This window comes from Passer domesticus, chromosome 28 (genome assembly GCF_036417665.1).
Source record: "Passer domesticus isolate bPasDom1 chromosome 28, bPasDom1.hap1, whole genome shotgun sequence".
Lineage (NCBI taxonomy): Eukaryota > Metazoa > Chordata > Aves > Passeriformes > Passeridae > Passer > Passer domesticus.
Genome location: NC_087501.1, coordinates 2,046,383 through 2,061,384, shown reverse-complemented (window position 1 = coordinate 2,061,384; position 15,002 = coordinate 2,046,383). Strand labels below are relative to the sequence as shown.

Below are 15,002 nucleotides of genomic sequence, written 5' to 3'. Positions count from 1 at the left end.
GAGGAATATTTGCTGCCAGTGGTGTCCTGTGTCATGGCACACAGGGTGGTTTCAGCCCCAGTACTCCCAGTAAAGGGCACAGACCCCCAGGAGAGATGGAGATGACCAAGGCTGTACCCTGGAGGAGAGACACCTGTAGGGAAAGCACCAAAAAGGAGGCATGGGGCATAAAAGAATTGGGATGGAGGGCTGTGGTGGCAAGCTGGGGAGTGAGGAAATGTTCAAGGAGGTACCAAAACCCACAATTAAACCAGATTTAACTGGCAGCAGTTGAAAATCTCATGCTGTGCCAGTCCAGTTCTGCCAAAATCTAGGAAAAAGTGGGAAGTTCTCATCTTTGTCTGCTTTACCTGGACAAAGATGTTTCAGGGGATTTTGGTGAGCACTGGGCACTTCTCCTGTGACCAAATCTGGAATATCTGTGTGAGTTTCATGGGCTTTGAGCCACAGCTCCCTTCCCCTTCCATTCTGTTCCACGTTCCATTCTGCTTCCCCTGCTCCCTCACACCCCCAGCCCCACTGAGCCATCATGAGTCACAAATCCCAGGATCACGATCACTATTTTATTACTTCCAGTCTCACGTGCTTCCCTTCCCATCTGGAGAGGACTTTCATCCCCTTCCCAAGCTTTTACCAGCAGACAGAAGGACTTTGTTGTGGCTAAAGGAGCGTGAGCTTGTGCCACGGCTGCCTTGGGGCAGTGGGGGAGAGCAGCACCCAAACGTGGGAATACTGGGGGGGCTGGGGTCTCCTGCTGCTGCCAGGAATGGCTCTGGAAGCACTGGGCAGCCTGCAGGCTCTCAGACAGCTCTGGGGCTGCAGGGGGAGGTGGGCTTTGGCTGGGGGCTGCAGGGGGAGGTGGGCTTTGGCTGGGATTGCAGCTGGAGGTGGGCTTTGGCTGGGGGCTGCAGGTAAGGTGGGCTTTGGCTGGGGTCAGTGACCCTGATGGGATCAAGCAGCCCTTGGAGCTGCTGGTGCCACCCCATCTGGGGTTATCTTGACTTCCCTCCTGGCCACAACAGCTCCTGGGGACTCCCTTCATGGCCAGGGACCAGCACTGGAGGAAGGGGATGCATTTTTTTGGTGGGGGTGAGGTCCAACACAATCTGTCTGGGAACGGCGTCGTCCTGGTTGAAATCCCTCAGCTTGGCACAGAGACAGGTCTGCTACAGGTGTGTGGCAGCTGAGAGTGAGGTGGGGGGGTGTGCTGGGGGGCCGGGGTCCCTGGTGGGGGGATGGCAGGCTTCAGTCTCCCTTCTTGGAGCTGGTGGCCTGCAAGCGCAGCTTCAGCCACGCCACGTCCGCGTAGAGGTTGCGCTTGAGGACGGTGCTGGCGCAGATGATGGCTCCTTGCAGGGCTCCCATGAAACCCTCCAGGCACAAATCCTGCCCTGAAAGGAGGGAGCAGCAGAGGAGGGGTCCCCCTGTGAGCAGTTCTCACTCCCCACTCCACCCCAGCCATCCGTGGTGGTGTGGGCATCACCTTGCAGCTGCCCCACGCCATCCCTGGGGTCTGAACCCACAACCCCCTCCCTGTCTGACCTTCCCAGGAAATCCCCACCGTGCCCTGGGCAGGGGGACAACCTCCCAGAGTTTGGGGAGCACAGCCCTTCCCTCCTCCCCTGCTTTTCCAGGCGTTATCCCACTGCCCCACAGCAGCCCTTCCCTTTATTCCACTTCAGGAAGGTTTTGCCCACCCACACCCCGCTCCCCCGGAGCTCTCCTCCTCTGGGGACGCTGGTGGCCCTGTCACCTGTCAGGTAGAGGTTGGGCACGGCCGTGTCTGCCCTCAGGGTGGCAATGGCCTCGGCCTGCAGGCGGGGGATGCCGTGGTCAGCGCCGTAGAGCTCGCCGTGGGGACTGGCAATGTAGTGCTGGTTGGTGAGGGGAGTGCCCCCCGAGAGGTACTCGACCTGCAGGGGGACAGGGACAGGGACAGGGTGGTCTGCAGGGGCAGCAGAATGGGGGGGTCTCTGCAGAACCTGGCTGGGATGGATTTTCTGGCAGACCCTGGCTGGTGGGTCTGGCCAGGTTTTGTCCCAGGATGGTTCTGGAGGATCATCCTGGGATGGTCATCCAGGTCTGGCCAGGCTGGATGGGGCTTGGAGCAAGCTGGGCTGGTGGAAGGTGTCCCTGCCAATGATGGGAACTGGAACTGGGTGAGCTTCAAGGTCTTTTCCAACCCAAACCATTCCACGACTCCTTGGTCTTTGGGTAGAGGGGAGCTGGAGGACCCCTGAACCCCATATTTAGGACCCCTGAACCCCATATTTAGGACCCCTGAACCCTGAGTTTAGGACCCCTGACGCCTGTGTTTCCTCACCCGGCCCTCAATGCGAGGGTAGAGCTTGTAGACAGTCTGCATGATGGCATCCACAAAAGTCTTCTTCAGGTCCTCATAGTCATCGCCCCGCTTGTGGACCTGCTTGTCCTTCCACTCCTCGAACCACTCGTACCTGGCGAAGGTGACGATGGCCAGCGTGGATTTACCTGCAGGAGGACAAGGCTGGGGTGCTTGGCCCTCTGCCCACCCTGTTGCTGCCCCAACCCTCCCCATCCAAACCCAGGGGATGTCCCCAGAGCTTTGGGGTTCCGTGTCCTTCATCCAGGCATCCCAAAGCTTTGGCTTTGGCCATGGATAGCTGAGTGGAAACTCCTCATTTGGGATCACAAACCCCAAGAGGAGTTTTGAAACCCCTCACAAGCATTCGTGGCTGGGTGTCAGCCTCACCTGGGTGCCTCATTTCCCAGGTGGGGTCCTTGGCTGACGGCGAGGTGACAAAGAGCACAGGGATGTTGTTGGCAGCTTCTTCTCTGGAGGAAGCCAGGTAACGCTTCATCCTGCACGAGAGGGAAGGGCTGAGCTGCCCTTCAGGGCACAGCTCCCCCAAATCCTCCTTTGGGGCTGAGTCACTGCCCAGGAATTCATCTCCTTACGCTCAACCGAGCACATCCAAGGGGAAGCCAAACCTACATTCCATCCAGGTCGTTCCCTGGGTACATGAAGTAGTTGGTGGGCTCCAGCCCCAGCTCCTCCCTCGAGCCGCTGAGGCCGACGAAGACGGTGAAACCCCCCTCGCCAGGGGCCAGCATGTGGAGCTGGGACTGGATCTCTGCACGTGCAGGGGAAATCAGGGCAGTTAGTGTGTTCTGGGGGAATCAGGGCAGTTATTCTGTTCTGGGGGAGATCGGGGCAGTTAGTGTGTTCTGGGGGAATCAGGGCAGTTATTCTGTTCTGGGGGAGATCGGGGCAGTTAGTGTGTTCTGGGGGAATCAGGGCAGTTAGTGTGTTCTGGGGAGATCAGGGCAGTTAGTGTGTTCTGGGGAGATCGGGGCAGTTATTCTGTTCTGGGGGAAATCTGGCTTTTCTAGGATCCTCGCCTACAAAGAAGTGGTTTCTCCAGTCCTGGTCCTTTCCCACCAAACCCTGACCCTTTTCACCCACACAACCATCCCCTTTCTACCTGACTGTGACCCTTCCACCCATGACCCTTCCACCCAACTGTGACCCTTCCACCTGTAACCCTTCCACCCGTGACCCTTCCACCCAACTGTGACCCTTCCCAAGCACCTCTGTCCCCTTTCCCCCATCCTTTCCCCTTCCAGAAGATTTTCTAGGACATTCCACCAACTCCCACCAATTTCGGGGCCCTGCAGTGTGGTTTTTTTTAGGGAACCCTCGCACCAAACCAGGACTTCGCCAACCACAGCCGATTTGGGCCAATTAACTTAAGCTGAATGAAAAACCCCCGCGACAAAACGAGCGGGCCAGGGCTGGGTTTTGAGGGCTGCGGCACAGGAGCCGCGGGGGTTTGCCGGTGTTAACTGGCAAATCGGCTTTCCCCCGAGGCTCGGGGGGGATTAACGCTGTCACCCAGGCGGAGCCGCACCCGGCAGAGCCCGCGCCGCCGCCGGCAGCAGCCGCTCGTAGGTGTTGAAGATCCCGGCATCCGAAATGACCACGGGAGCCAAGATATCCACCGAATCCTGGCCTTTTTTGACGCTCACACCTGGCGGGGGAGAGGCAGAGGGGGAAGGATGAGGCGCTGGTGGAAGGAGCCCCGCTTTGGGGGCAGCCCCGGGGCAGGTGCTCACCGCAGGCTCTGCCCTGGGCGTCCAGCAGGATCCTCTGCACCGGAGCCTTCCCGAAGACGTTGCCTCCAGCCCTGCGGATCACCGGGATGGTGTGGAAGGCGATCTCCCCCGCCCCACCCTTGGGGTACCAGGCGCCGTGGAGGAAGTGGTTGACCAGGATGCTGTGCATGGAGAAGCTGGCCTTGGAGGGGAGCACACCTGGGGAAAGGGGCAAATCCACACCAGGGGTTTGGGCAAATCACGGGTTTGGAGCTCATCCTAAGTGTTTTAGGATGAGGAACACCCTGGACGTGACACTGAGAGGAAGGTGAGGAACCTGGAGGAGTAGGGAGGACATTGGGTGTGGGTGTCCCTGTGGCAAAGCCCGTGGTCACCAACCTGACCAAGGCGTGGGGAGCAAAGCCCAGGTGAGGGGGTGGAGGGAAGGGAGAGGTTCTGGAACATTCCCTTGTACAGGAATGATGTCACCCCACAGGAAAGATGAGGAACACAGAGGGAAAGAGATGGAGATGAGCAACAGGGACGTGTCACCTGCCAGTGACATGGGGACAAGGATGCTGGTGAAACATCCACCAGAAAATCCCTGCAAACCTTCCACAAAATGGGTTCTTACCTTTTTTTTTCTGTTTCTAAAGGGTTTAACATCATCCCAGGGCCTCCTGGTCACCTACCATAGGTGGGGAAGATGTAGCTGAGGACAGCCCGGAGCTCGGGGTTGGGGGTGAGACCATCCACCACCTCCTTGAGGCTGCGTGAGGCCAGCTGGGAGAAGGAGCAGAGGCGTGGCAGCAGCCTGGAGCGGGTCAGGAGCCTGGCCACGAGCCTGGGGAGCATCTTCAGGGTCCCCAGCAGCACAGCCCCACGGCCGGCGCTCTGCAGGGAGAGCAGGGGGCTCAGACACACCCCAAAGGTGCTCCAAAGCATTTTTTTCTCTCCCCTTAAATTCACTGCCAGGCAGCCTGGGGAGATGTGGGCAAGGCTGGCTCCCAAAAAAAGCTTCCCTCAAAAAGCTCCTTCAAGAGAAGCTTCTGTAAATGACCTTCCCCATCGAAACTTCTCCAGAAAGGTCCTCCCAAAAAGCTTCCCCAAAAAGTTGCCCTAAAAATATGGTTCTCGGGAAAAAGACTCCACCCCAACTCAGACAACTTCTCCTTTAAAGAAATCTCCCCCGAAACATCCTTGACACTGCGTTTTTGAGGCAGAAAGGGATGATTTTGCCTGATTTTGCTGATTGGTGTGTTCCCCAGCACTTTTGGGGTGATGCATCATCCCCTGGGGGTGCCCAGCATGCAGGTGCCAGGGGGGCTCCCCTCGTTGTGTGACCCCCCCAGATCCAAACTCCCCTGGTGTTCCCCCACCTTCACCAAGCGCTGGAACTCGTCGATGGCCGCCGCCTCCCCGGGGAACTGCTCCTTCAGCCTCTGGAAATATTCCCTCTCCCCAGCATGGATGTGGAAGGTCTTGCCAGCGCCCTGGGGGTCCCCCAAAACCACGGCATCGTAGGTGGCCGGCAGGGGGGCCCACTCCAGCTGCCCCTCTGTCAGCTGGTCCACCAGGAACCGCATCAGGGAGCCCTCCTGCATCTGCCCCACATAGTGGATCCCTAAAATAGACATTTTTTCCTTAATTTTCCTCTTTTTTCCTTTATTTTCACCTCTTTTTTATTTAATTTTCCCACTCCAGGACACACCAAACCCACCTCTTATTCATCCTCCCCCACCCCATCTGCTCCATGTGGAAGGGGAAGGGAAAATCTGGGATTCACCCAGCTGGGGTGGATGGCACTGGAAGGGAAAGGGAAAATCTGGGATTCACCCAGCTGGGGTGGATGGCACTGGAAGGGAAAATCTGGGATTCAGCCAGCTGGGGTGGATGGCACTGGAAGGGAAAAGGAAAATCTGGGATTCACCCAGCTGGGGTGGATGGCACTGGAAGGGAAAAGGAAAATCTGGGATTCACCCAGCTGGGGTGGATGGCACTGGAAGGGAAAATCTGGGATTCACCCAGCTGGGGTGGATGGCACTGGAAGGGAAAGGTAAAATCTGGGATTCACCCAGCTGGGGTGGATGGCACTGGAAGGGAAAAGGAAAATCTGGGATTCACCCAGCTGGGGTGGATGGCACTGGAAGGGAAAATTTGGGATTCACCCAGCTGGGGTGGATGGCACTGGAAGGGAAAGGGAAAATCTGGGATTCACCCAGCTGACCAGTGTTTTTAGCGGGTGATTTTGGAGTTTTGCCACACTTTGCCACCCACCTCTGCTGTAAATAATCAAACCCAGCCATTCAGGGACACACAGGGCCGGACTTTGTCTTGCCACAAGAAGTCTGCCAGCAAGACAAAGTGTCCCGAGGTGACACCCCGCACACGGGGGCTGGCTGTGGGGAATTCGGGGGGTGGGCATCCCACACCCAGAGGGTCTGGGGGTGAAGGGCAGGGCAGCTCCCCCCCCGAGGGCATCCCGCGCCCCTCCCTCACGGTACCGGTGTCGAACTCGAAGCCCCTCTCGGTGAAGGTGTGGCAGCAGCCGCCCAGCTTGCCGTGCTGCTCCAGCACCAGCACCCGCCAGCCCGCCTTGGCCAGCAGCGCCGCGGCCGCCAGGCCCCCGATGCCGCTGCCCACCACGATGGCATCGAGCTGCGCGGGCACCTTGTCCGCCGAGAACACTGCGGGCAACGGGGGGCGTCAGCGGGGGGCACCCCACAGAATGGGGGACCCCCGAAATCGCAGCGAGCGGGTGGCACCGCGGGGGGAAGAATGCCAGCCTGGGGGGGGTCCGTGACACTCGCGGTGGTGCCACTTTTGGGGTGACAGTTCCACCCTGGGGGGGGTCTGTGACACCCGGGGTGGTGACACCCTGGGGGGACAATGCCACCCTGGAGGGGTCCGTGACACTCGTGGTGGTGCCACCCCGGGGGATGTCACTCCGGGGACAGTGACACTGGAGGGGACAATGCCACCCTTGGGGGACCCATTACACTCGTGGTGGTGCCACCCTGGGGGGACAATGCCACCCTAGGGGGGTCTGTGACACTCGTGGTGGTGCCACTCTGGGGGTGACAATGCCACCCTGGGGGGATGCTGCTCCGGGGCTCTGCCAGCCCGGGGTGACACTGGGGGTGACAATGCCACCTGGATGCCGCTCCGGGGGCGCTGCCAGCCCGGGCAGTCGATGCCAGCCCGGCTGTGCTGTGCCGGGGGATGATCCCCCCTGGGGGTGGCGATGGCACCCCGCGCTGCTGGTGCCACCCCGGGCCCGGTGGCCCCGGGGGTCCCGTACCTGTCTTGACGACCGTCCTGCGCACAGCCTTGTCGGTGACCAGCGGCGCGGGCGGGCGGCGGCTGTCGGTGGCGAAGGGGTTGCGGCCGCCCGAGAGCCGCAGGAGCACCAGGGAGAGGAGCACGAGGAGGAGGAGGAGGAGGAGGGCGGCGAGGAAGAGCAGCCACATGGCGCCGCGGGAGCCGCGCTCTGCCCCGCGGAGCCGGGAACGGCGGGCACGGCACCGACGGGAACGGCGGGCACGGGGCGGGGGGACCGGGGGAGGAGCGGGGGCGGGCACTGGGAGTGGCACCGGGAACTGGGAGCGGGGACTGGGAACCGGGAGCGGGGACTGGGAAGTGGAACTGGGAACTGGGACTGGGCACCAGGAGTTGGGACTGGGCACTGGGAATTGGGACTGGGAAGTGGCATTGGGGCACCGGGAGGTGATCCTGGTCACCGGCAGCTGGGACTGGGCACCGGGAGCTGGGACTGGGAAGTGGCATTGGGCACCGGGAACTGGTCCCGGGCACCGGGAGATGGGACTGGGCACCGGGAGATGGGACTGGGAAGTGGCATCGGGGCACAGGGAGGTGATCCCGGGCACCGGGAACTGGTCCCGGGCACCGGGAGCTGGGACTGGGAGCTGGGACTGGGCACTGGGAAGTGGCGTTTGGCACCGGGAGCCGGTCCTGGGCACCGGGAGCGGGGACTGGGAAGTGAGAGCTGACGCTGGGCACCGGGAGCTGGCGACACCGGCGGTGGCCCCGGCACCGGTCGCCCCCCGCCGACCCCGGCAGCCCCGAGCCCCGTTCCGGGCCCCGCCCCTTTTCGCCCCGCCCCGCCCTTTTCGCTCCGCCCGCCGGGCCACGCCTCCGCCCCGCGCGCCTCCGGTTCCGCGTGGCGCGGTGCGCGCCGGGAGTTGTAGTCCCGCGTGCGCTCCCTGGCGGGCGGAGGTGCGGACTACAGCTCCCGGCGTGCAGCGCGGCCGCTTCGGGCTGAGGGGTCTGAGGGGCTGGAGAGGGGCTGGAACGGGGCTGGAACGGGGCTGGAACGGGGCTGGAACGGGGCTCCTGAGGGGCTGGAAGGGGATCCTGAGGGGCTGCACGGGGCTGGGACGGGCTCCGGAGGGGCTGGAGCGGGGCTGGAACGGGGCTGGAAGGGGCTCCTGAGGGGCTGGGACGGGGCTGGAAGGGGATCCTGAGGGGCTGGGGTGGCTGTGGGGTGTCGGTCGCCGGGACTCCCCCATTCCCAGCAGCCGATCCCCTTCTGTCCCGCAGGCCATGAGCGGCGCCGGGGGCTCGGAGCGGCCGGAGCAGCGGCCGGAGCAGCGGCCGGAGCAGAGGTCGGAGCCGCGGCCGGAGGAGCCGCCCCGCGTTGTCCCCCCGGCAAGTTCCTCTTTGCGGCCGTGTCCTCAGGAGCTCCCCCAGCCGAGACCCGCGGGGCCCCCACCTCAGGGGTGCCAGCCTCGTTGCTCCATTTCTGCCGTTAAAACCACATAAAATCGTCCTGAGGGTACAGACCCTCCCTGAAGGGGCCTGAGCCACCTTCCCCGTGGACACGGGGGCTGTTCCCTGGGGGAAAAGCTTGGGGTTGGGGGTGGGCTGGTGTTTGGGGTCTCTCTGTGACACTGTGCTCCCTCTGTCCCCATCAGATTCCAGCCGTGGGGCAGGGAGGTGTCCTGCAGGAGCTGATGCTCGGAGCGGGGCAGCCCCCAGACGCTGGTGAGCTTTTCCTGCTTCCCTTGGATCAGTCGTGGCTTTTCCCGGTGGGAAAGTCACCCACGAGCCCCCAGGGATCAAAGAGCAGGGGATGTCTCAGTCAAATCTGTCTGGTCCCAGATCATTCCCCAAGCTCACCCAAGACAAACCTTGTGGTGCCCGGGGTGTGCCAGTTGGGATTTTCCTTGGAAAAGAGGAAGCACAGCCCCAGGGTGTACTGAGGGGGGCTGGGGGAGCCCCCCACTCCCTGTCTGCCCCCCGGATGTGACTCCGGTACCCCTTCCCTTGGGCAGGGATCAGCGAGGAGCAGCGCCAGGCCCGGGAGGAGTGGGAGGCTCTGGAGGAGATCCAGTCAGGTACTGGGACTGACAGGGGGCTGGGAAGGGGGAAAGAAACCGCAGGACAGACGGGTGGGGGCGAGACGGGGCGGGCAGTTCCTTTTCATTCTGGAACCGCGGCTCATTCAGGGCTCCGCGGCGCTCTGACCCGCTCCCCGCCTCCCCTGCAGGGTTGGGGGGCAGCTCAGGCGCGGCCCCCCCTCCGATTTCCTTCAGCGAGGCGCTGCAGCACTTCCAGAGCGCGGAGCTGCCCTGCCCCCGGGTACGGCCGGGCTCCGGCTCCGCTCCTTGCCGGGAGGGGCCCGGCAGGCGCTGCCCCGCCGCCGGCCGCGCTCCCTGAGCGCCTCGGGCTGTTCCTCCCGCAGGGGAAGCTCCGGGCTCCGCGGCGCCGCGGGATCCTGGCCGCCCTGCTCCGCCGCCTCTGCGGGCCCCCCCGGCTGCGCCCGCAGCTCCGCGGGGAGCGGGAGCTGGCGCTGGCCATGGCGCAGTGTGAGTGCTGCCCTGCTGCGTCTCATCCCTGCTCGCTCCCTGCTGGCACGGCTCCACGGCCCTTTGCCCCTCAGTCCAGGGGCGCAAGGGGTGGGAATCCCTTGGCAGGAGGGGGGCACACACACATGGAAACCTCGGGCCTGTGGGTCTGGGGGGCGAGTGGCCTTCTCTGGGCACCGAGGGGGTTTTAAGGTGCCAAGCTGTGATTTTTTTAGGCGCTGTGAGGGTGTTTTTGCAGGGGGTGGGTTTGGTTTTGGGCACTGAGGGACTTTTTCTGGGGTTTTTAGGGCGTTGAGGGGTGAGTTTGGGGTCTTTTGAGCGCCAGGAGGCATCTTTTGGGTGCTGAGGGGTGTTTTTGAGAAACGGGGGAGATTTTTAGGGTGCCACGGGGCATGGGTTTGGCTGCTGAGGGTTTTACAGTGCCAAGGGGCATTTTTATCTAACAAGGGGGGGAGTTTAGATTCCACTGAACATTTTTGTGGGCCAGGGGGTGTTCCTGGGGCAGCGAGGGGTGTTTCCCAGAGGCCAGGAGTGTCCTGAGCCCCCGGGTGTGGCTCCCTCCCTGCAGGTGCCCTGGATGACTCGGAGCGGGTGCACATGCGCATCCTGCAGACCATCTACCGGCAGCTGACGCGCTCCAGGCTGGGCTGCCCGCGCTACGGGGCACACTGGGAGGAGCTGGGCTTCCAGGGTAGGACAGGCAGCAGCCCTCTGCCTGGGGATATCCCCAAAATCCATTCAAACCCCCCCTGGAACATCCCCGTTCCAGCCCAGCTCCCTCAGGCACTCCATGTGCTCCAGACCCGGCTGCACTGGCCTCCCTTGGACATGCTCCAGCACCTCAGTGTCCTTCTTGGACCCCAAAATTGATCCCAGGTTTGATCACCTCAATCCTCCCACTCCTCTCCGTATCCCTACAAAATTCCCAGAGGCGCTCTCAGTCCCTTAATCCACAGAAGAATTAAACCAAACTGGCCCCAGTAGGACATGTGGACTGCTTGGCTGGGTCACACCAGTACCATGTTCCTAAAAAATCTGGTGATTCCTGGAAAGGTGTGGGAGTGGGAGGGGTGGGGCAGGGGCTGGGTAATGCCCGGGTGAGCCAGGTGATGGCCCCACCAGGGAAATGGCCTGAAAGCTTTCCCTCAGGAAAGGGAGTCCCCAGCTTTGTTGCACTCTGGAAGTGCAGTGACAGGGAGTACAGGGAATAACAGCCCATGGAAGTGGGAAGGAGGCAGGGGGTGACTCCAGGCTCACCTTTCCAGGTGCAGACCCCGGGACTGACCTGCGTGGGACGGGAATGCTGGGGCTGATGCAGATCCTGTTCTTTGTCCTGGATTCCCGCACGCTGCCGCTGGCACGGGAGATTTTCCAGCTCTCCCAGCATGAAACCCAGGCATGACCTTCCCCCTGCTCCCTGCCAGGGGGTCTCCCTTGGAATTCCCCATGCTCTGGGAGAGGGAAGAACAAAAACCTTCTCTTCTGAGATTTTTGGGATGCTGAACCAGCCAAGAGCCCCGATCCAGGCTGGAGCAGAGCTCCAAGTGCTGGATTTATGCTGGGAATGGGATTTTAGGGATTTGATACTGGCTTGGAGCGGGATAAACAGGCTGGAGAATTGGGCAACAGGAAAATGGGAGTGAGTGGAGCCATTTTAGTCCGGGTTTAAGCCTGGGTACAAGATAGGCTCAGCCCTCAGCATCCATCCAAGCCTGGTCTGTAGGGCTGTTATCCCAGTGCATGCATTCCATGGATTTGTGGATGCATGGATGCAGTGTCAAAGGGCCAGAGGTGCCAGAGGGGGGAGGAGGGTTTTCCAGCTGAGCTTCCTTAATGCTGGAATTGTGGCTGTTTTCCAGAATTTTCCCTTCTGCATCATGTCTGTGAACATCACCCGGATCGTGATCCAGGCGCTGCAGGAGGAGCGGCTCTCCCGGTGAGCAGGGCTGGTTTTGGGCTCTCAGGCTGCATCCCAGGTTGTTCCCCTGCCCAGAGGGGTGGCTGAGCCCTCTCCTGCTGTAATAATAATCAGTTGGGACTCAGTTTCTTCATGCAGAAAAACCAATTTATTCACATAACTTGTTTTATGCAGAGTTATGCGAGTAGCTCCAATTGGCTGGTAGTTTTCTTGTTAATCAGTTAATTAGTTTAAAAGTGCCTGTGTGTGTAAGACTCTCTCCATCTACAAGTGTTTCCATATTTCCTTAATGGATTCTCATGGGACAGACCTATTGTTCATGGAAGTGCAGATTTCCATTTTCTCCAGAACAGTTGTCTGTGTGAATGGACTCTTCACTCCCAGCATTGTCCCACATGAGAACACGCAACCTATTGCTGGCTGAGCTAGACTAGCAGGGCCTAAACCACATTTTTAAAGATTTCTGTAACACTTTGAGTGGTCAGTAATGCCTGTGCTCCCCCGTGCAGGGAGTGCAACCGGCGGCAGCAGGTGATCGGGGTGCTCAACGACCTCTACGCCGCCGCCTTCCTGCGCCTCTCCCGCCTCTGGGAGCAGCAGCACGGCACCGTGGCCAACGCTGCCTTCTTCCTCAAGGGTGTGTCCTCCCAGCTGCTCCCTCCCCGCCCCAGTCACACGGGCTGCAAAGCACAGGAAGCGCAGACAGTCCCAGTTTAATCCCCATGCTGAGGTTTTTCCAGGTTTTCCCTATACCAAGGGTGTTTTGCCTCCTGTTTTCCAGCCCAGGGGGATGCTTGAGGTGGGTGACACTCCCTGCTCCACAGGCAGGGTGCCATAGCTTAGCCCCTGTCCATGAATTACTTACTCCAGGGAGGAATGCTGTCAGTGGGACTCAGAATCCCTCAGTATCCCTCAGAAATCAGGATCCAGCTGGGCTCCAGCTTCACCCCATCTTCCCTGCTCTCCAATTTTAGGGTGCTCAGGCTGGTTACTCTAGAGAGGATTGCTGTCAGTGGGACTCAGAATCCCTCAGAAATCAGGATCCTGCTGGGCCCCAGCTTCACCCCACCTTCCCTGCACTACAATTTTAGGTGCTCAGGCTGGCACTGTGCTCCCTCCTCCCAAGGAAAGCACAAGCCTGCCCTTTCCCAAGGGAAAATGTAAGGACACAGATGTGTTGAACCCTTGACACCATCCAGGCCTGCTCCCCTCAACCTCTTCCCCCTCTGACCTTTCCAGAGCTGGAATTATCCGCCAAAAAGAAGCCGAGGCAGCTGCTGAAATCCCTGGAAGCCTACCTGAGCCGCAGCCTTCGGCCTCCCTCCCCTCCCTCCTCCTCCCAGATCCAATTCACCAGCATCTGTGACCCTGGCGTGGAGCTGGAGGGAGATTCCTGACCAGGCTGACATGGAGGGAATGCTGCACAGGGAATTCTGCTGGTGGATCAGCCCTTGGAGGGAGACACACCGGTGTTCCCCTGGTTAGGGGGCTCAGGAAAGGCTGGGAGAGGTCACAGAGCTGGGATTTTGCCTGCTCCAGGTGGAACTTTCTGGAAGCAAAGGAGGAGGAGGTGGCAGAGCAGGGCATTCCGTGAGCCACCCAGCCTGGTGCTGGGACAGTCGCTGTCCCCACCCCAAATCCAGGGTCCCACCTGGGTCCTGACCCTCCCCAGGTGGAGCTGGGCTCCTGGATCCCATCCTGGCCCCAGCAGGGCCTGCAATGGGCATCCCCCCACTTTGGGGGGCTGTGTCACACCCCCCAGGGCCACTGTGGGCTGTCAGCACCCAAAAAAGTTATTAAAGGGGGGAGACAAGGGGTCTGGTGGGAAAGAGGTTTGGATTTGTCACTGGGGGTGCCCAGAGTCCACTTTGGGGTGAAAAAGGTGCTGTGGAGGAGAGAAATGAGGGTTGAGAGCTCCAGGAAGGAGGGCAAGGGTTATTCCCTCTGGAAGCTCAGGGCCAGTGCTTGGGAGTGTCCCCAGGCCCCTAAAAATGGGGGAAATCAGCCCCCAAAGCCCAAATCTGGAGAGAAATGAGGGGTTTGGAGGGGTGGGAGCTGGGGGAGAATGGAATGTTGTGGCCCCAGCCCCTTTGAGAGGACAGTGATTCCTGGGGGCTGGGAATGCTCCTGGATTGGAAAAAATAAAATAAAATAAATGGAGAAAAAGAAGCCTGGAGTTGGGGTTTGCTGTCCTGATCTTGACTTATTGTGGAAGTTGAAGGGGGAATTCTTTTCAGGTGTTTTGGGGGAACAAAATTGTGTTGGGGGGTCGGGGCAGTCTTGCACCAGTGGGAACACATTTGGGAGTGGTATCTGAGATCTGGGATAAGGGGGGGATAGAAACGATGAGAGAAAAGGGAAAAAGAAATGATGGTAAAAAAGGAGAATAAAAGCAATGGGACAAGAAAAAAGGAGGTGGGAAAAACCAAGAAAGAAATAGAAAGGACAAGGAAAAAAGGAGGAAAAAAAAAGGAGGGAAAGAGGCTCCACCACCCTTTTCCTAGCTTGTTTATTTGCATTTTGCCTCTTCTTTCTCCCCTCCTTTCCCTTTGTTTCCCCCTTTCCAGGCGCGGTCCCGGAGGTGCGAGGCCCTCGCCCCTCTGCAGGTGAACCGCGGCCCTTTGGGCCTTCCCAGGCCGCTGCAGCCCCGGGGCTTCGGAGGCTGGGGACGGGGACACCGGGGCTGCTGGCCCTGGGGGGACGGGACAGGGACGGGGACAGGGACGGAACAGGGACAGGGACGGGAACGGGACAGGGACGGGAACGGGACAGGGACGGGGACAGGCCGGGCGCGCACGGCGGGGCTGCCCCGGTGTCCGCAGCGGTGCTGGGAGCCCAGAGGTGACCGGGACCCGTGGAGGGGCCGGGGGCTGTCCCGGGTCGGGGCCGTGGTGGGGCTGGGGGCTGTGGAGGGGCCGGGGGCTGTCCCGGGCCGGTTCCGCCGGGGCCGGGCCCGGTTCCGGCCGGGGGCGGAGCGGGGCCGGGCCGGAGCGCGGGGCCTGCGGTGAGCGGGGCCGGGGTCGGGGCCGCGACCCCCGGGCTCATCCCCCGGGCTCATCCCCCGGGTTGATCCTCGGGTTCATCCCCCGGGCTCATCCCCCGGGCCGAGCCGGGCGTGGGGCCGGGCCAGGGGGTTGCTGTGGGGCTGTGCCGGGGTGCTGCCCCACACCTGGGCCTGGCGG

The 15,002-nt window shown here is 61.1% G+C and overlaps 2 protein-coding genes across 4 annotated transcripts; one reads left to right on the top strand and one right to left on the bottom strand.

Moving 5' to 3' along the window:
- Nucleotides 1–541: 541 nt before the first annotated feature.
- On the bottom strand, nucleotides 542–7,645 carry RETSAT (retinol saturase). The gene is made up of 11 exons (XM_064400262.1): nucleotides 7,376–7,645; nucleotides 6,579–6,761; nucleotides 5,454–5,698; nucleotides 4,767–4,968; nucleotides 4,096–4,293; nucleotides 3,891–4,010; nucleotides 2,975–3,113; nucleotides 2,732–2,841; nucleotides 2,324–2,490; nucleotides 1,754–1,913; nucleotides 542–1,391 (listed from the first exon to the last, which is right to left on the bottom strand). The coding sequence occupies exons 1-11, from the start codon at nucleotides 7,542–7,544 to the stop codon at nucleotides 1,246–1,248; spliced, it is 1,839 nt and encodes a 612-aa protein (XP_064256332.1). The 5' UTR covers nucleotides 7,545–7,645; the 3' UTR covers nucleotides 542–1,245.
- A 633-nt stretch (nucleotides 7,646–8,278) lies between these two features.
- On the top strand, nucleotides 8,279–14,007 carry ELMOD3 (ELMO domain containing 3). Of its 3 annotated transcripts, XM_064400273.1 has the most exons (12): nucleotides 8,279–8,359; nucleotides 8,635–8,742; nucleotides 9,009–9,078; nucleotides 9,369–9,431; nucleotides 9,584–9,675; nucleotides 9,779–9,902; nucleotides 10,471–10,593; nucleotides 10,704–10,778; nucleotides 11,168–11,298; nucleotides 11,762–11,838; nucleotides 12,330–12,457; nucleotides 13,060–14,007. In XM_064400273.1, the coding sequence occupies exons 2-12, from the start codon at nucleotides 8,638–8,640 to the stop codon at nucleotides 13,215–13,217; spliced, it is 1,146 nt and encodes a 381-aa protein (XP_064256343.1). In that variant the 5' UTR covers nucleotides 8,279–8,359; nucleotides 8,635–8,637; the 3' UTR covers nucleotides 13,218–14,007. The 3 variants fall into 3 exon arrangements, with proteins under 3 accessions (XP_064256343.1, XP_064256345.1, XP_064256344.1); XM_064400274.1 differs by lacking the exon at nucleotides 10,704–10,778 and having other exon boundaries at nucleotides 8,281–8,359; nucleotides 13,060–14,006; XM_064400275.1 differs by lacking the exons at nucleotides 10,704–10,778; nucleotides 11,168–11,298.
- Nucleotides 14,008–15,002: the final 995 nt, after the last annotated feature.